The sequence below is a fragment of the Camellia sinensis genome, chromosome 8 (assembly GCF_055761805.1).
Source record: "Camellia sinensis isolate YWXY chromosome 8, ASM5576180v1, whole genome shotgun sequence".
Taxonomy (NCBI): Eukaryota; Viridiplantae; Streptophyta; class Magnoliopsida; order Ericales; family Theaceae; genus Camellia; species Camellia sinensis.
Genome location: NC_138968.1, coordinates 109,096,982 through 109,116,988, shown reverse-complemented (window position 1 = coordinate 109,116,988; position 20,007 = coordinate 109,096,982). Strand labels below are relative to the sequence as shown.

At 38.1% G+C, this 20,007-nt stretch overlaps 2 protein-coding genes across 10 annotated transcripts in view; one reads left to right on the top strand and one right to left on the bottom strand.

Annotated features, from left to right (window-relative positions):
* Positions 1-13,718, top strand: part of LOC114283443 (uncharacterized) — a 24,493-nt gene extending 10,775 nt beyond the window's left edge. For 2 of the 7 annotated variants that reach the window (XM_082883092.1, XM_082883091.1), the window contains exons 9-13: positions 87-223; positions 319-358; positions 3,808-3,870; positions 4,208-4,398; positions 8,960-13,718. In XM_082883092.1, coding sequence (XP_082739218.1) covers positions 87-223; positions 319-358; positions 3,808-3,870; positions 4,208-4,398; positions 8,960-9,347 — 819 coding nt within the window. In that variant the 3' untranslated portion in view covers positions 9,348-13,718. Of the gene's footprint in view, positions 1-86; positions 224-318; positions 359-3,807; positions 3,871-4,207; positions 4,399-4,545; positions 5,706-6,603 lie in introns of those variants that run through there. The other 5 variants (XR_014337984.1, XM_082883094.1, XM_082883093.1 and 2 more) reach the window with 5 other exon arrangements.
* Positions 7,387-20,007, bottom strand: LOC145797034 (uncharacterized). Of its 3 annotated transcripts, XM_082883101.1 has the most exons (6): positions 19,548-20,007; positions 17,058-17,136; positions 16,878-16,967; positions 16,724-16,789; positions 14,945-15,004; positions 7,387-7,823 (listed from the first exon to the last, which is right to left on the bottom strand). In XM_082883101.1, exons 1-6 carry the CDS (start codon positions 19,880-19,882, stop codon positions 7,434-7,436), a joined length of 1,020 nt encoding a protein of 339 aa, XP_082739227.1. In that variant the 5' UTR covers positions 19,883-20,007; the 3' UTR covers positions 7,387-7,433. The 3 variants fall into 3 exon arrangements, with proteins under 3 accessions (XP_082739227.1, XP_082739228.1, XP_082739229.1); XM_082883102.1 differs by lacking the exons at positions 7,387-7,823; positions 14,945-15,004 and adding an exon at positions 15,600-15,644 and having other exon boundaries at positions 19,548-20,005; XM_082883103.1 differs by lacking the exons at positions 7,387-7,823; positions 14,945-15,004 and adding an exon at positions 16,357-16,599 and having other exon boundaries at positions 19,548-20,003.

Sequence of the window (20,007 nt, the reverse complement as noted above, 5' to 3'; positions counted from 1 at the left end):
TATTTTGCAACATATACATTCATTGTTTATTCAGAACTTACACTTCACTCTTCTGTTCATAATCAGTTTTGAACGTGCTTTTCTAGATTAACTTGACTGATCCAAATCAAAATGAAGACATAAAACTTCCTTCAAATACAAAAGCTGTTAAAGATCTACATGTCTCCCCTTGTGGGAGACTTGTACTTTTAGCTTCAATGGGTAAAAAATTATCAATTATTAGGTATACTTACTGTCTTTTCTTTTTGTCAAGAAGATATTAGTTTTTCTACACTTTCTTTCGGAGTTTAGCTGACTCAGTTTCTTCTATTGTTTCAGCATGGGCTGCAACAAAGTTGTCATCAGTTATAGTTTACCGGTAAAAGTTTGTTACTTCTTGTTTACTTGTTTGTGGATATATCTTTACTCATGCTCCTTTTTTTTTCTTTTTCTTTTTTTCTTTTTTTCTACATTTTCAAGTTGAGCATAGTTCTTCTGTTTTGAAGTTCCAATTCCTGTGAAAATAATGAACCCTTCCAGTTTATTTGGCAGTATTTTGCAAAGTGTCATCTTGTCAGTTGAAGTACTGTCTGATGCAGTACCTATTGCATATCAGTATAACTAGGGGACCATAAAACACCAGTCCCAAAAATGAGTAATTAGTCCTAGATGACACTGAAATTTAATTGTTACAAATTTGTCCTACCTATGATGAAAAGTAGGAGTGCCAAGATCCATTTTATTTACTTTTTTCATCTCCCACTTCTTATTCTTCAGTGGCTGAAACCCTTTGCCCTCAACTTGTTGGCAAATTTTATGGTTTTGGATTAATCTGGACATTGTCTGGAAAAGCTAAAACTAGATCAGCTAAGTTACAATAGCAAAATTTAATGGAAAATTTGGCGAGGTTGCTATTATGAGAGTCTGATTTATGGCACAAAAACTGGGATAGTCAAAAAACAATTCCTAGGATTGAGCTCAGGTGAACAGGAGGAATTTATGTGAATGAGTTCTATTACAAGAGAGCCATTGAAGAGATCATTCCATCCATGGAAGGCAACATACTAGAGCAATCATGGATGAAAGGGAAGCTAGTCATCTAGCATGGTTTACTAATGAAGAAGTGCATCATGAAGAAGTGGTTTGATGTATGCTGATGGAGTTGCAGGGATGGGAAGAAGAGCAAAAAAAGGTCAATACCCAATGTTGGTCGTGTCAATGCGGGGTGCTGGCACTATCAGCAATAGACTGAATATAGACATAACATTTTACAATATTTTCACACAAATGATCCATGCAGCTAGCCCCAAAGATTCTGGGCATTGAACACAATGGTCTGTCAGTCTAATTAAATATTGGTAATGTTCAATATAGTGTCAAAAAGATCAAATTACATAGGTTTGAAGCTTGGAAGTGTTTGGGTAAAAAAAGGGTGGCTTGGTTGACTAGGTTGTTTAGCAAAATTTTGTTGACTAGGAACATGCCATATGAGTGGAGGAAGAGTATTTTAGTGCCAATCTATAAGAATAAAGGAGATGTCCAGAATTGTAACAACTATAGATAAATCAAATTAATGTATCATATAATGAAAGTGTGGGAGAGGGTGATGGAACGCTGATTGCGAGATATAACAGAGGTGTAAGAGAATCAATTTGGGTTTATGCCTGGCAGGTCAACAATGGAAGCGATCTATCTGTTGAGGAGAGTAATAGAAAAGTATAGAGAAAAGAAAAGAGACATTCATATGGTGGTTATCGACTTTGAGAAAGTATATGATAGAGTGCCTCGGGATATAATATGGTGGGTGTTAGAGAAGAAAGGGGTGACAAAAGGTTACATTAATGTGATTAGGGACATGTATGAAAGGGTGGTGACCACTATTAGATCACCTGCTGGGGAGGCACATGAATTTCCTTTCACTGTAGGGTTATACCAAGGATCTACCTTAAGTCTTTATCTTTTTGCGTTAATTATGGATGAGTTGACGAGAAATATTCAGGATGACATGCCATGTGTATGCTTTTTGTAAGTGATATCGTGTAAGTGAATGACACTAGAGAAGGAGTTAACACGAAATTGGAGATTTGGAGAAAAACACTTGAATCTAAAGGATTCTGGATAAACAAAACTAAGACAGTACAATCCCAACTTATCAATCAGATTTTCACCTTCACCCCTTCCTCTTAAATTACTTTTTATCAGTGTCCACACCAATTTTAGGAGACTCAACGCTTTTAGCAACCCTTTATTGTAAACTTTGAAGGTTTGGAGGATCTGACATTTGGGACATGCACCCTTGCCAAGTTCATTTAATGTAGGAATTAACGGATTCATTGATTGAAATCAAAGGGCCAAAATTCCATGTAGATGTAAGGGGTGCACTGAATAATAGAAAAACCAACAAAAGAAGTAGCGGCTTCCTAACCGTCATGCCTTCCAATAAAAAAGTGCTTTTTAGAAAAAATATTTCAAGCTAGCAATCAACAAAATACCAATGATAGAAGTTGCAGAGCCTAACCATCTGATGGCTTCCAATGAAAAGTGCTTTTGAGCTTAACTGTTTCAAGCAACAATCAGAAGTTACCACATTCCTAACATTTGTACATTATGCAATAAAATTCTCCTGATATCTCCATTTTCTTAATGTCTGGTACTAACCTACCATTAGGGACCAACTTAAAAGCTGAAAATAACAATCTATCTGACATAGATGAGAGAGAATGAATGCCCACATTTCACTTACCAAGTGAATTAAAGAAGTAGATGGCTCACTTATTGCACCGTCTTTCATGCATTACGTCTATTTGGCAGCATGTCCATCAATTGGTTGATTGTCAAGCACTATATTTTCAAATACCCGCCCAATAGTCCTTCGATCTTCATGGTAGGACCTATCATTATACTTTCAAGTCACAAAATTTTTCTGCGGACTTCCTTTTTTTCCAAAGGAAACCTTATAGCCATATATGGTGTGATCCATAAGAGTTAGTAGTCTAATACCCATAAGAATCAGCAGTCTAATACCAGTGAGCCTACTCCTTGGGAATGCAGATGAAATTCCAATCTACTTGTTGGAGATCGAAGCTAAACTTACACTGGCTTATACATATTACTTATAAACCACACAAAAGACAAAACCTGAGAAAGGATAGTCTTCTAAAAGGAATTTTTTTTTTTTTTGGTTTGAAGAATTGTTGTAATTCCGAGGAGAATGGCAGCATTTAGAAATGAGTTACCCAAGCTGAGTAGGGACAAAAGAGATTAAGAGAGTTGTGATTGGACAGTGTCCTCTTCCGAGATGGCCTCTTTTCGGAAATAACAAAGCTAAACATATCTGATTTTTGTGGTGCACATAACCCCAAAAGAATATTCCTTCATGACTCTGATATTTGGTTATATTTATGATAGATAGAATGTAACTCTATAGAAATTTGTTGGAGTTCCTCATGATCTTTCAACTGCTGTTTAGATGAGTCTATTTTTTTTTTTCCTATATAAAAGAATTATGATTTCTTACACATAAGCATGCACACGGGTGCAGTTCTACTTCCGCAGCCAAAAAAAAGGAAAAAACATACGAAAACATAAATTGCTGAAGAGTTGATTCAGTCATTATTGGTCTGTGGTAGAACTACCCCTTCACTCGCCTCAAAATTGTTAAGAGCTTCCATATATTTACAATCTTGGAATTTTGAGAAAAATAAAAGAACGTAAAAAAATTAAAAAATAAAAAAGCAGTTGTATCAATTATTTTTTTTCTTTATTGTTGTCATTCTTTAGTCTCCACACCTGTTGTCTAGTTTTAAATTCTTAAATATTCTATTTCAGGGCCCAGCTTGGTCATGCTCATGGGATCCCAACAGTTCACATTACATGTATGCTGGCATACAGGTTTGATCTTTAACTCTCCGCATTGTTTTATATCCAAAAATATGGTTAGCCTGCCTTTGAAGTATGCTTCACAGGTCTCTGTTTTTACCATTTGTAGCTGCTTCGAGAGTTTTTAGCTGTTAAATAATTTTTTAGAGGACTCATCTTATGCATTATATTATATTGAAACTCAGGGTCTTGATAATAATTTCATCTCATTCCTAAAAAAATCCTTTTTTTCCCCCAGTTAATTGATTCACAATAATGATATGATTGCCATAAAATTTGATCATTTGTTTGGAACCTTGTAGGCTTATAGCATTTTCCAGGTCATTATTTTACCATTTTGGTTTTGCAGAACGGCATGCTTTTGGTGTTTGATATGCGTCAGACAGTACATCCTGTTCAATCCATCAATGGACTAAGCTCGCGACCCATTCATACTATACACTCTTTTGAACACAAACCCACTCTTTGTCACGGTGCTAGTCTCCTTACTGCTTCTGCAATTGGCCCATGTGTGTGGAACACTAGTGGTGCCAAAGAAAGGTTGGTTTATACAGACTTGTGGTATATTCTGTTAGTATTTACAAGTGATTTGTGTTTCCTCATTCCATTTAATTTTCTTTCTGATTTTTCTTCATATATTAATATTCATCAATTCGGTGCCATTCTTCAATGATGCAATATTGTTAGTTACTCCTGCCCCCGCACTTGAAGTTTTCTGTTTGAGCTGTCTGACACCAACCATTGGGGAATAATCAGTGTCTTTTTGGCAAATATACTCCTTTACTTTTTGGTAAGTTAGCAACTGTATTTCAACCAAGGTGGAGGGGAATCACTGAACTGAAATGAAGTGTGGTATTGTGGAGGATGGTGCTTCAAGGGATCCACATCATTATGAATGTTCACTTGACATTGATGCCAAAGGTCTTTTATGTCTCAAAAAAAGGTTGATAGGTACACTCTTAAGGTAGAGAAACTCATTTTTAATTTTTTTTTACCAATGAGAGTATTGAACAGTTTGGAGATTTAATTTCAAAAGTGAAGGTTTTGGCTAAGGTTGATAAAAAGGTGGAAGAGAAGAGCTTTGATTGTAGTGAGCTTCCAGAGTTTGGTAAAGGGTAAGGAGGAGAAGTAAAAAGGGGAGAAAAAAAAAAGTCCTCCAGGAATGAGAATAAACTTAGTAGGCTTCAATGTTTGATTAATTATGATAAACAAAGTGGGTGTGAGGCTATAGAAGGGCAATGTGGGAAGGAATAAGTATTAGTACTTCTTTTTATGGGTGATTCTATTTGCACACTACACTTTGTCTCAGTACACACCATTTATGTTTTCGGATATCAACTTCTGAACAAAATGCAAATGTTTGGATTTCTACTTTCGAACAAAATACAAATGTTCAGATATCAACTATCGAACAGAATTTGTGTTCGATCAATTGGCTTTTGTTCGGAAGTTGATATTCAAACATTTTATTTTTGTTTGGAAGTTGATATCCAAACGGCACAAATGGTGTGTACTGAGATAAAGTATGGTGTGCGAATAGAATTACCCTTTTATTTTTTCTTTTTTTTAATCTTCATGGAAGAGTTCAGGAAGCAATTCAAAGGAAAAGTATCTTGATATCAAGTCTGTTGTTATTATCCTGACGGCAGGAGGAGATAAATGGAAATTAATGAAAGAAGATGAGAAAGCATTTTTTGTGTGAATTTAGCACTATTTTGAAATTCATTTGCTCGTTGTGGATGTATTTGGGATTGAATTATGGATCTGGTTTTACCTCTATTTTTTCATTTGTTTGTTGTGGATTCATTTGTTTGTTTTTACTTGTTCGTTATAAAGGTTGTTCCTCCTCAAAACGTTCTCTAAAGCAATTCCCTTTTTGTTGCTGATCGAAAACTATAGCTGCTATAATGGTCATGTTATTGTTCAACTAGAATATGTGAACACTAAAGGAACTTTCAACTAGAGTTTGCCTTACCTTGAGTCGAGTCCTACCTTCATCTGGGTTGAGGGATTCATAGGCAGGGAGGGCTACCCCCTACTCTGTATTCTGTTGACATTGGACCAAAGATGATGATAATAATAGTAACCCGTAGTAAAAAATATATCTTGCAACAGAGCTGCAAAAAAAAAAAAAAAAGGGATAAAAAAAAGTGGGTGCACCTATAATTTTAAACGTGCCACTCAACATAACTTGGTAATACTAATATATCAATATAAAAAATGAGAATAGTAGTGCTTTATATGGTTGTTTATGTGAAATATGTTATGGTTTATATTCTTGTTATTTAGTTTAGTCATTAAGGGTAGTTTAGTCTTATTATCTGTAATTAGGCTTTTAGGATTTTGGTTGTTTTCCTATTTATATTGAACTTCAGTTTTTGGTTATTATTCATTCAATACATACGTATATTTTGCTCTCATCCTTGTATCAATTTAAAATTGTATTTATGTTAACATTGGGCTCATTTACATCACGCAGTAGAATCTGACGCATCTAGTTCAGAATGCATGAGGTTTCTTGTCATTTGGTGAGGGAAATAAAAAGAAAGAAGTCACATGTTCAATAGTGCGATAGCTTAGGTCTGGCCCTGGCGTTTTTTTTCTTTTGGATTCTGGCATGAAACCGTACAATGCTTATACACAAAGGACACCAACAATGATTACTTTTATTAACTGAATTGTGAGCTTCATTTGTGCCACAAACATTGATGATTATACTAACGTTTCTTTTTATTTTCATTGAAGGCCTTTTTGGCTCCCTGAATTGGACTATAAAGGCATGTGTACATCACTTGCTTATAGTCCCTCAAGCGATGACATTGTTGCTACATACTGTCCCAAAATTTTGGCAATTCACAACCACATTTACCTGCTGTGCTTGGACAAGAAGCACTGAGTTCTCAGATTCATGTCAAGAGGGTGGCTGGTAGCTTTTATCAGAAGTTGGGGTCTGCATCTACCCATGTGGGCAATTTTTTTTTGGCAAAATCTGCAATTATAAATGTTGAGAATTGCCTACCAATGTTTGCATATGGCGATGATGTGACATGTGGATTGACATTGCGAGACCTACCAAGTTTAATTGTGAGCCACATTCTTAAACCACATCAGCATCCCATTCGTGATGTGAAGTATACTTATTCCAAAGGGTCTAGTCTGCTTGGATGCATCAGTGTGATGATCGGTAGATCGGCGGATGGGCTCCGAGTAGATAGGTCCAAGCTGCCTCCCACTCACCCATGTCTAAGTCATATGGGATCGGCCGACCTCCCGCGTCGAGGCCCGTCAACATAGCAAAGTCATATGGGGTCATCGTCATGTCTCCGGTAGCTGAGAAATGGAAAGAGTTGGTGGTGTCCCACCATCTCTCTACTAGTGCACCCAGGAGGGTCCTACTCGCCGCGAGACGTGATAACCCCGTGCAAAATAGGCCAAACCCTGCCTCATCAACAACCTGTGGAACACTTCTGGGAGCTCCGTGTACCACTCCCTCGCTATGATCGACCCATATCCCGGGATAAAGCGGGAAGCCACCTGTGTTCAGAATGAGCAGAAATGCAATATGTGAGCTGTGTTTAGAATAAGCAGAAATGCAGTGTGTGAGTTGTGTTCAGGATGAGCAAAAGTCCTGTGTATGTAAATGTGCTCAGAACGAGCAGATAAAATACATAACGAAAGCATGAAATGTGCAAGAAATGCAAAATACATCGTAGAAAATGTAAAAGTGCAGTACGCACCTCGCGCGCATGGTGAGACAGGTGAGACTCCGACTCCCGTAGTAGCAAGTCTGCGGGTGCTCGTCGCGCAAAATCTGTGAAATGATGAAAAGTTCTCGGTGGTAGTATGTGCTCCTGAGGGTGGTACCTCTCTGGGTCGAAAGGCCGAATCCTGGGCGGCAATAGCATGATGTCAGGCTCGTCCTCTACTTGTAGAGAACCCCCATCGTGTGGGATGTGGTCAGCCATCTGAAAAAAGGTACAAAATTGAGCAAAAATGAGCGACATAAGCTAAAATTGCCAAAAGTCAACTCTCGGGAAGAGAAAAAGTCAAAGAAAGTCAAAAGGTGCTAAACTTCGAGAGAAGCATACCTCAAGTGGTGAAAATAGAGAAAGAAACTCCGAAAACAAATTCTGATCGGTTCAAAACGAAGAGAATCGAAAGTTTTTCGCGAATCAACTTCACGTAGAGTGTTAGAAAACGCGTGCAAAGCCCGGATCTGAGAGGGAAAAGGGCTTAGGAAGGAAGGGGAGTCAATTTCGACCTTGAGTTTGTGAGCAAATGTGTTTTGGAGTTGTGTACTTAAAGGGCCGAACCTCAAAAGACTAAACTGCCCTGGATTCACTAAACTAGTCAACTAACCAGTTTTTCAGGTCGTCCGACCACTTAGGTGGTCTACAGGTGGTCTGCAGATGGTTTAGGTGGTCGGCAGCCCTCTTGGGTGGTCTTTAGGGTCCCATTGTTCTCCCTGTGTGTTTTTATGCTGATTGGAGTCCTCATCTCTCGAGAAAGTGCAAGAAAAGTTCACTATTTTCAATTCAAAATGTCCCCGCGGGAACTTCGATTCATGTCTTCGATGCACGACGCATCGTCACTCGTCAAGAGCAAGGTGTATCCTTTTATGTACGTTGTGACCCCTTCAAGAGGTAAATCGGAGGTTGCATTTGAATTGGTCTCGTTAAGGCATGTATTTCCTTATTCGACATTTTACTTCAAACATGCTGTTGATGTTGCACTGAAAATGTATTGTTGTTATGCATGGAATGTGTGTGCTATGTTGCATTGCACTACACAAGTTCTTATGTCTCCACAGAGTATGCACGTCACATCGTATTGCATTTTGCATACTTTTACGTTTGTGTAGGAATTGTCCATACCTGTTTCATTGCATCGAACATGCACTCGTTTCGTAGAATACGTATATCAGTTTTGCATTGACATGTAGCTTTCTCCACGTGCATTGTTACGCACTTTTCACTTGCATTGCTATGTACCACTTGCATTGTATATGCACGAGTTTATCTCGTATTAGAATTGTGTCTTGATGTAACGTTGAACATGTGTTACTACTATATTGTACCTATTGAGTTTCTTTCTTATGCAGGCACAATATTGTATGTACGGTTCATTTGAAGCTGGCGCAACCAAACGATATTGTATGTATGGTTCATTCAAAGAAGTTCCGTTTCAAATTGCTCACTTTGTGTATCTATCACACTTCGTTCGCTTTGTGTATCTATCACACATGCTCACTTTGTGTATCTATCACACGTTTGCTTTGTGTATCTATCACACATGCTCACTTTGTGTATCTATCACACGTTTGCTTGGTGTATCTATCACACCTTGTTCATATAGTGTATCCATTACACTCTCTTCACTTTTGTGTATCTATCGCACATGCTTGCTCACTTTGTGTATTTATCGCACTTTGCTCATTTTGTATATCCATCACATGTTCGCTTTGTGTATCTATCACATATGCTCGCTAAAATTGTATAATTTTCTTACATCCTTTCTGCATGAAATGTAATTCGATTTGTAATTCCCACGCGTGGCGTGGTTACTTATTTGCTTGTGTACGAGTTTGCTGTAGCATTTCTTTGCATAACATTTGAATCTAGATGTTTCATTATAGCCCTCTTTGCATAATCAAAAGTTATGTTCGGCATTGTGCATGTCATTTGCATCTTGCCCCTGCCTGCAGGCGCATCTTTTTGTTATTTTGCCTATTTGTCTAAGTCTTTAGCCTTGTCAAAAATGGGTCATCTCTAGGCTTTGACATTCACTCCTGTTATTTCTTGACTTCTGAGTTCTGTCAAAAAGGGACAACTGTAGACACTTCATTTTTGACCGACCTTAAGACTCAGACGTCATCGTTTGAGCGCTCGATGATCGCGCATGTTTGTGCTCGTTTCGAGTTTTCGGAGTCTTCAGCTGAGTGCCTTGCCTCCAGGCCTCTGAACTCTTTGTGTTTTGGCTTGGTTTGTGGACCATGCCTTGTTGACCTTGCCTGGAAGGAGAAAGAGACTTGTAGGCCACTTTTCATAGTCATAGATTACTATTCCCTCTTGTAGGCTAGTTTTCGATTTCCGCAGCCTTCGGCCGAGCGCCTTGTCTCGGAACCTCTTAACGTTCTCCTCTTGACTTGGTTTTTGGACCATGCCTTATTGCCTTTGCCTAGAGGGAAACAAAGATCTGTAGACCACTTTTTGTAGTCGTAGACTACTTTTCCCTCTCGTAGACCACTTTTTGTACCTGTAGACTAGTTTTCGGAGCTTCCGGTTGCGTGCCTTGTCTCGCGGACTTTTGTCTTGCTTCTTTTTAGGTTGGGTTTTGAACCAAACCTTGTTTTCCCTTGCCTAGAGAGTGGAACAGGGGTGTAGACCAGTTTCCCCCCTTGTAGACCACTTTTCTTCCATGCCCGCCAGTTTTCTGGTCGGCCAGCTAGGGTGGTTGGTCTGTGGACCACCTAAAGTGGTCGGCAGCCATGCCACAACCTTCCTCTCCTTGTGCAGACCCTCTCCCTCCCCCCCTTGTCGACTAGTTGTTCTCCTTGCAGACCACTTTTTTCTGGTCGGTCGACCACTTCAACTGGTCGGCAGCTTTTCTGCACTTTCTGCAGATATTTCCATGCCAGCTGTGCCAGCTGTTGGGCACAGAAAACATCCCCCATACACGTGTATGAAGGGATTGCACCAAGCTTCTAGCTTGTTCAACAAGCTTGAAGCTTGGAATTCTATAAAAGGGAGCCTCCTCCCTCTTGTCTCAGGTTCAGAAAAATTGGCTGAGGGCTATACATATCATTCTATCTCTATATTTCTCTCTCTATATATATATGTGTTGTTTTGTGCTCAAAAGTGTCATTTCTACACACTTTTGCACACAAACACCTAGTGATACACCTTCACTCTTGAGCTGAGGTTCTTGGAGGTTGTATTTGAGTGGTTTTGGTTTGGTTTTTGCGCCTGAAGTTGCTGCCTTGTTCTTGTTCTTTAAGGGTGAGTCAATACCCTTTTTAAAGCTTTGTTTTCATTGCTTACTTAGCCCTATTTGCATGCTTCTTTTGGCTTAACTTTCAACTGCAAAAAGCTTCATTTTTAAGTATTTGAAATGTTTGTTTGAGGCTTCTTTGGTGCTGGGGGTGGTCTATCCCCTTTTGTGCCTTGTTTGGCTTTGCTTTGAGCTATCTCTTTAGGCTTTTGAGATCACCTTCTCTTGGCCTTTTAACCACTGAAATCCAGTGAATTTTCAGTGGTAGAAAGTGTGTTTTGAGACCTCAAATGGGTGGGGGTTGTTCCCCCCCCTCTTCTCTTATGTGCTTGTATTGATGGCTCACCAAGTTAGCATGTTTTTCTACCTCATTAAGGCTCCATCTTAGCATGTCTTAAGCCTTATCTCAGCATGACATACCTCTGTTTTGGCTTGGTTTGATCACCTCATGCATGCTTTTTACACTTGTAGTGTAATCTTGCCATTTAGCCTTTTGTGCTCAATGCTTTGGTCTATCATGTTAGCCTATTTTGGTTCTATCTCGGCATGTTTTTGGTGTCATTTTAGCATGCTATAGCTTTGTCTAGGGTTGGTTTGATTACCTCTTGCATGCTTCATAACCTTGCAGTGTAATCCTCCCTATAGCCTTAACATGCATCATGCTTTAGACCACTATTCTAGTATTTTTTGGCTCCACTCCAGCAAGTTTTTATTCGTGTTTTGCCATGTTTAAGCTTTGTTTTAAGTGTTCTTGATCATCCATGCCTTGCTTTGTATAGTCATAGTGCAATCTTGCTCACTAGCTTTGTGTTTTGAGTCCATTAGCATGTATTGCTTGGGCTATTTGCATGATTTAGCATCATTTGATATATGATTTCAGAGTATGTTTCATTGTCATACACTCACATGTGTCACTCTTTCAATGCTTTGGAGGGTTGGTGCTTTATGCCTTAAGCATGAGCTAATATGTATGCTATCTTGCCTAAGCTTTTGGGCTACCTTTTCAGTGTATTTTTGGTGTTATTTTGCTATGATACAACTCCGTTTTTGGTTAGTTAGAACATCCCTCATTTGCTTCTTACACTTGTAGTGTAATCATGCTCATTGGCCTAGCTTACTTGGTGTTTTGGCACTTCATGCTAGTTTGTCTTGGCTATACTCCATACATGTTTTAGCATTATTTTGACATACTTTAGGACTGTTTTAGGTGTTCTTGGCCTTTTGGGGCTTGCTTTGCATAGCTATAATGCAAGTGCCTATGCTAGTTTCAAGCTTTGAGCCTCCTAGCATGCTTCATTTATGACATGTGCATGATTTGGCATCATTTATCATGATATTTCAGAACATATAGCATTGCCATGTCCTCACTTCTTTCACTCTTTGAGTGCCTTTAAGAGTTGTGCCTTTGTGCCTCGTTTATGGGCCAATGCGTGTATGCATGCTTGTCTAGGCTTTTGAGCTCCAACCCCAGTATGTTTTGGTCTTTGTTTTGACCCAATTGAGCTCTGTCTTTGGTTGGTTCAATCGTTTGTGCCATGTATTGCATGCCTCTTGTGTAGTCCCCTTTAGTAGCCTTGTGCCTTAGACCTTCTAACATGGTATGCTTGTGTTGTTTAAATGATTTGGCATCATTTTACACATGATTTTAGTGCATATAGTGTGGCTACATTCTCACATTTGTCACTTCTTAATCATGTTTGAGAGTTGTGCTTCTTATGCCTTGTTGATGAGCCGTTACATGAGCATGCATATCTTGTCTTTTTGTGCCTAAGTTTTGGTGTACTGGCCACTGTTTTGGAGTCTCTTAGGTCTGTCCATATTTGGTTTAAGTCCATTGAGCATTGTATTGCATGCATCTTGTATGATGCTCTTTACTTGCTTTGATGCTTTAGCCTCCAAACATGCCATGCATGCATTGCTTGCATGATAGAAATCTTGTGCATGCCATTAGCATTGATAGGTTGATCATGTTGTATGTGTTGCATTGTGTTTGGATCGAGCGTTAATCCAAACATGAGAAACGAGGGGCGTTTCATACTTGAAGTGATGAAACGTGCCTTATTTCTCGATCGCTGACCCTTTTGATCATGCATGATAGAGGCGGAGGCTTTTATGTGTTATTTGTGCATTCATTGACATTGAATTGTGCAAACTTGGCTTCTCGGCCATCGTGCATTGCAATGCTCAATTGGTGGCCCCAGAGTCGAGAACCGCACTCCCTTGAACTTAAGAAATGATAGGGAGGGTGGTTGTGCACATATACCTTGCAAATACACTGCTGTGCCCCTTCTTGTTCTCTGTTGCAGCAAAACTGGTGTGTGGCAGAATTTCTGGTCGGCAGACCAGCAAAAGTAGCTGGCCGACCACTTTTTCTGGTCTACAGCAAACTTTTCTGGTCTACAGTTGGTCTACAGCCTCCTTTTCTGGTCGACAGCCCTCCTGGAGGTCTCCATGTTGGAGTAGAAGCTATTTGGAAGTTTGTGCAGTGTTCTGAAATCAAATGCAAATAGAGACAAATCTGGGCATAGTAATGGATTTCTGAACGAGGCGATCAAGCATGCATACACCTTCCACCTTCTTGAACAGAGCTGAGGCAGCCTCATTTACAGCTTTGCTTGTTGTTTAGTTTAAATTTGTAACTTAATTAATTTTTTGATTAGTTAAAGTACTGTAATAACTAGTTGTAGCTAGTCATTCAATTTGTGTTATGTAATAACTAGTCTAATTCGCTTTATTAGATTAATTAGTTAACTTAGCTTAGACTAGCTAGTTAACTCATTATTCGAACCCTCCGTCGAGAGGGCATATTGTTGTAATAAGTGTGCGTAAGTGTGTGAATGTCTTCCAACCTCACGTCTTTCTTCCTTTTATTTACCCGCTTTCAATGGTTAGATTATGGCATATTTCGATCAGCATACCTTATGTTTGCATGCGTGCATCATTCATTTGTCTTGCATGCACCGGGGCTCGGCGCATCATTCAAAACCGCATTGTATTTTAATACACCTACTTGAATACGTGTTCAACAATATGTTATCAAGTTGCATTCACATGGCATCTTAGAATAGCCGAGCCTATCTTAGTTGCATTTTGCATGTGTTGCATTAGGCATCCTTGACATAGCTAGGGTCATGCATTGATTTCTAACATAGCTTCTGTTTTGGCTCGGAATATACTGTGAGTGTTTATACTTTAGCATCCTTTCATGTGTGTTAGTGACTGCCATGATAGCATACTTGCCATGAGGCTATTTGCTTAACTGCTATAACTGTATGAATGCTTGTGGATGAAGGCTTCATTACTTGAATTGGAACAATTCATCAAAATGTGCGTATTAAGCCCACTTGTTTGTGGCAAATCATGTTTTAAGCCCACTTGAGGGTGGCAAATCCGCATTTTAGCCTACTTGAGAGTAGCAACTTCAAACCATTTTCGAAAAACAAATATGAGATGTTTAGTTCCAAATTGAGTGATTTAATTTATACTTGTGTGTTGTGCGCATCAAATAGTAAGTTAGCTAATTAATCAGAATAAGAACACATGTTTTTTCAAAATAAACATATTATGTTAGTAGAGGCCGATCCTTTGATCAGGCGAGCGGAGGTGCTCATTTCAGGACCTTCCCCTCTCGTACTCAAGTTCCCGCGCCGAGGCAACTTTGGTGATGACGGACACGTGACCTTAGCCACGAGTTAGAGTTTCCTAAATTTCTTAAAAACAAAATATTTAAATGGCGACTCTGAAATCTCGCAAAGCAGTCCATGTTTGATGCTTTTTGTTTCATAATTGATTTTCCAAAATCAATTGTCAGATTTGGACTCTTTGGTGATTTATCAGTCTTACATTGCATTTTTTGAGATTAGATTCAGAACCGTGACAGGAGTCCAAACTATAGTAGCTAGAACTACAATTCGTGCCCTCGCGCGCGGAGCAAAATTCGGGCGGTCTACAATATCTGATGGCCAACAAAATTACACGTTTATGTACACAACCATGGTCCATGACCAAAGGCATAAATTTTGAATCAACAGAAACTATGCATTACTTAATTTGCAATGAAAGTAAACTCTTAAACTATGTTTATGATCAAACCAACCTTCTTGAGATGACGCAATTCTTTGACCAAACTATCTTGAATATCAAGTAGATTAGCTCTCTGCATAGACAATAAGAAAGCATTACAGTGTTTCTGCAGCTCAATGACTTACAAAAAATAGAAATAAATTTTGCAACCAATTTTATAGTAACTAAATGTAACAGACACAACCACTCAATTAGAGCATCTCCAACGGTAACTCAAATTTTTCACCAAATTTGAGTAAAAAATGACTTATTTTACCAAATTTGATACCACTCGCTCCAACGGTTCACCTTTCACCAAATCTATCCCGGGACAACCGGGTTGTCGACCGGCCGGTTGACCGGTTGGGCAAAATTTTTTTTTTCGCGAATTGTCTGAACTTTTTTGGGACGACCGGGGTGGTCGACCGGCCGGTTGACCGGTTAGGCAAATTTTTTTTTTTTTTAACGGTTTGAACTTTTTTTCCTGAACGGTTGGTTGACCGGTGTACCACTTTCAACGGTCAGTAACAGTGATTTGGTAAAATCTGTGTCTTGGTCTCAGTTTGATGTTTTGTTTGCTGAATTCTCATTTTGATATGACTTTTGTGCAACGATTGGAGCTTGAAAATATAGGTTTTTCATCAAAATTGGAATTTGATGCTGGGTTTGGTTCACCGTTGGAAATGGTCTTATGACTCAATTTTCTAATCTTGAATATCAAGTAGATTAGCTCTCTGCAAAAACAAAGGTAGCGTTTGGTATAATTTAGGAATTATGATTTGTATATAGAGTTATATTTTGAATTTATGAGTTTTCAAATTATAATTTGAAAAAAAAAATTTATTTGATTATGAGTTTTGAAAAGAGATTTGAATTGAGTTTTGAATTTTTGAAATGAATTTTTAAATTAGAAAAGTTGTTTGATCAAAAACTTAACTCAAAATTCTATTCAAAATTCATAATCAAACTCTTTTTAAAATACAATTAAACAAATAATTATTGACAAAAACAATTTTTTTATTTAAAAAATTTTATGTAAAATATTAAAAAATATATTATTTTTTTGTTAAAAAAAAATCAAAAAATAAATCTCCATTTTTTTTTTCAAATAACAGGTGCCAATTGCTTACAAAAAAAAAAAAAAACTATTCCGGTCAATAGGTAGGCCGGCCGGATGTCCGGGGGGACGTCCGGGAGGATGATCGGGTAGACCCAATTTGCTCTTTTCAAAATTCAAAATTCAAAAAACGCTCTGCTCTCCAAACATGATCTGAAATAAGTTTTGGAATGTGACATTGGAATCAATTTTTGAAAACTTGAACCAAACAAAGCATTGAAAAATGCATTGGAATCATGTTTCCAGAGCTGCTCCAAACATAGCCAAAATTAAGGGATTGTTTGGGATGACCTAAATAAGTACACATTTTGTCTTTTTACGAAAAGATATGCAGAAAAGTAGAGAGATGATGTGATGAAAAAAAGATAAAAAGATGAATTATTTTTGAGTAAACTTGGCCTAAGTTTGAAACTAATTTTATGGTAGTTATTGGTAACCAACACAACTTCCTGCAATAACTCAATCCATATCCATCTGCATGAACTGTCTTAAGCTTGCGCAAAAACTTTAAACCCAAAAGTGAGCAATATAGGGAGACCAGAGACATGAGTACCAAGATATCATAGCCAGACCTGTAGTATTTCAGTTAATGTTATATTCAGGTAGAAATATCATCAATAAAAAATAAACATAAAACCTACTCAAGCCAACATCTACTCAGCAGCAGTATGTTTCTTTGCATGTAAGTAAGCTAACCTCAGTCTTGAGACACCTATTTTCAGCCTCAAGTGATTTATTTTCAGCACCAAGTGATTCAACTTTCTGCAGAAAAGTAGAGACATGAATCAATACAAGTTCCTATAAAATTCCTTTCAAACATCAATCCCATGAGACAAGAAATGATGTTGACCTTTCGTGAATTTTCATCAACCACAATTACTGGTGATGCATAAAGCTTTCGAACATCCTTCAAGGTGGTCTTTTCGTTGCATTGAGGGCACTACAACATGGAAAAAAAGAAGTTAAATTGAGATTCCACTATCTGTTCTAGTGCAGCCTTATTACAGGATTGGCTATTCAGTTAAAATACCTTGGCGTAATATCCACCACGGTGTTGAATCCATCTATTGATGCAAGACATACCATAAATGTGCCCACAAGGAAGACAACTGCAATTATTAGATATTTAAATAAAAAAACAAAGCAAGACACAGTGGAAACAGAAATGCAGACAATATTCTTATATATCAGATGTATCCCACTCTACAGTACTATGTCGAATAAAACTGATAGGGTGTAGACCAACTCTCTGTTGAGTAGCCATTTTTAGCTGAAGGGCTTGATACCAACTACCAATGGTCAGATGTATCACTTAGCTCCCATCAGTTTAGTGCATATCAGTTTAATATCAATGAAATTTGATCTAGAATCCCATTGTTCCATTGAAAGCATAAATCAAGAAAAAAATCTAGAGAGAGAGAGAGAACTTTTAAATGAACTTCTTCTATAATAAATCATGAATACAACATCCAATGAAACAATAAATGCAAACATTATCAAAAACTAAAATGCTATTGGTCCAAATTTTTACCAAAACTATGTTCCGAGTCTTCTATTGTTGGATATATTTTCTGTGCAAATTAATTTTTGGGAGTTTCTCCTTGGAAAAGACTATGGATTTTTTTTTATGGAAGCAAAACTCAAAATTGAGGGGCATTGCTTGGTGCAACAGTAAACTAGGGACATGGACACATATATATTGCATATTATATAATATTCTTAGATGTGATGTTTTAAATTATTTAGGAATGCTCTTGAAATTAAATAGGATTTAGAAAAAATATGAAATTTCCATCTCTAATCCATGAATGACGCTAGAAATGTTTCCTTACTAACAAATGTGAGTTTTATCATCTTCTCAAAGTTAGAATCCAAGTGTGTACATTGGATACAGGCATTGGCCACATATCCCACACCCATAGCCTTCTTATATCTGGAGAATGTACTTTGGGAAAAATAGAAAAGTCCATGTAACACAAGATGAAAGTTATCTCAAACTAGAACCTACAAAATCCTTGTGCATTGCATAGATTACAAGTAGCATATGTGCATATATGATAAATGGGTTGGGCTGAGGTTTGAAGAGCTTGGAGTAATAATTTGAGTTAGTGATGGAGAAGAGGTAAGGAACCCATCAAATGTAGAGAATGTGGTCAGAATAGGGTCTGTCCATATCTACCTAGTTGACTTCTCTAGGTGAGAGTGATGTCAAGAAGGCATTCATCCATTTAAACCACCATGGAGCAACAATCTTGGGATATGGCCTGGTGGTTTGGGCACTGGCATTCATCCATCACATTTGGAGCTCCACTACCCATCATTCAATGATCAGAAGCTGATGGCAACAACTGTTCACTCCTGCAGTAAGCAAATTCAGCAATACAAGAGATAGTTAACCTAGCATCGTACCAAGTGGAAGTGGTTGAGAAAGTGGCCCTAACATCTAAGGAGGCCTGGTTATATAAGGTCAGATTGCAGAAGTGAACGGCACACAACCAATCATCCAATCAACTCAACAATATTTAGCAACTTTATCTTCAAGACCTAGTGTCTTTAGCTCTAATTTCAATAGCTTTTATTAGATATTGTAATTTCCATTTCCAAATTAGTGTAGTTTGCTCCAATTATTGTAATTCAATCCATTGAATGCAATATTGTTCTTCCATACTTGTCGTGTTTCTTTTCCACATCAAACGCGCAGGAGATTTTAAGTCCTCATTGAGACAACCAAAGAACCAGGTGATCTTCACCCTGGACAACATGCAATCTCTAGAAAAGATGTCAAAATCCATTTTCGCACCGAACTACACCTAGTCCTGAAACTCTGATGTAGGACAAGATTTTAAGAAATTCTATATTTTTATTTTTAACATTTTATTTATTTTTTATTTTTTATTGGCACTGGGGTGTTCAAATTAAAGTCCGACTAATCCTCAGGAGTGCACAGGCCTTTGACAAGGAGTTTCCCGCAAGCGCACTACAATTAATTCAAGAGTTTTTTCTGAGTCCGATGGCCCCAAGAAATTGTTAGATTTCTTGGTATCCAAGAGTATTTGGCCTCCAAGGTCTAGGTTATCGTAAATAGCTATGTAACCCTTATAGAAAAGACTATTTTATTCAATAATATTAAAGTATTTTATTCTTTCTTGTGAGTTCAAGGTTCTATTTTCTTGGGATTCAAGAGCCCCTTTGTCGACTAGAATGATATTTAGTCGCCCCTGTGTATTCCGCTGCATCACGTGTCCATTCATTCACTCCTGAAGCCATTCCTCCTCCTTTCTTTCGTTTTTTCCCCCGAGAAACAACATCATAACTTCTTTTGACAAGCTAAAACCAACATCAAGACTGAACACCCCTAGATTTAATTAATCTAATTGACCTCTACTCTAGTTATTACACAACAAACAGCATGGTAATTCAAGTAATATTACCACCAATTGGCATATAAACACAATTGATTGAACTAAATCATGAGTGGAAAAATATATACAGTAGCAACAATGAAAAGGGCTTGTCTCACCAAACTTGATGATCGCCTTGAGATTTCCATGGCTCCATACAAATAGGGCAACTCAAGCCATCCAAATTGTATTCACTCAAATCCCTCTTTTTACAGCTTTTCTTTTCAGTTTCAGTATCTGCATTCGTCGACGAAGCCGGCGAAGCTTCATTGTTTACAACCGTTGCAATTCCGCCAATATGTAATTCTTCTCCATCAATGAGCATCGCAGTTGGAAGATCAGAGGGTGTGGGTTGATCAGGGGCTGAAGGAAGAGTCTGGGAAACCCTAATTCTGCCCATTCTAGCAATGTGAGTTTCGCGATGTGAAGTCAAACTCAGGAAGGGGTTGGCCATGGAGAAAAGAGAAGACGGAGAGCGTGTAGAAAGAAAAGTAGAGAGAGACAGACACAGGGAGGGAGTCGGCAGCAGCTATGTACGGGCCTCGCTTGGAAGTGGGTTAAAACACTTTTTAATTGTTG

Coding starts and splice junctions, on each gene's coding strand:
- LOC145797034 (XM_082883101.1), bottom strand. CDS start 19,882: ATGGCCAACCCCTTCCTGAGTTTGACTTCACATCGCGAAACTCACATT. Junction 15,005..16,723: donor ATAGGTGTCTCAAGACTGAG/GTTAGCTTACTT, acceptor TTGTCTATGCAG/AGAGCTAATCTACTTGATAT. Junction 7,824..14,944: donor AATTGCGTCATCTCAAGAAG/GTTGGTTTGATC, acceptor ACCTTTTTTCAG/ATGGCTGACCACATCCCACA.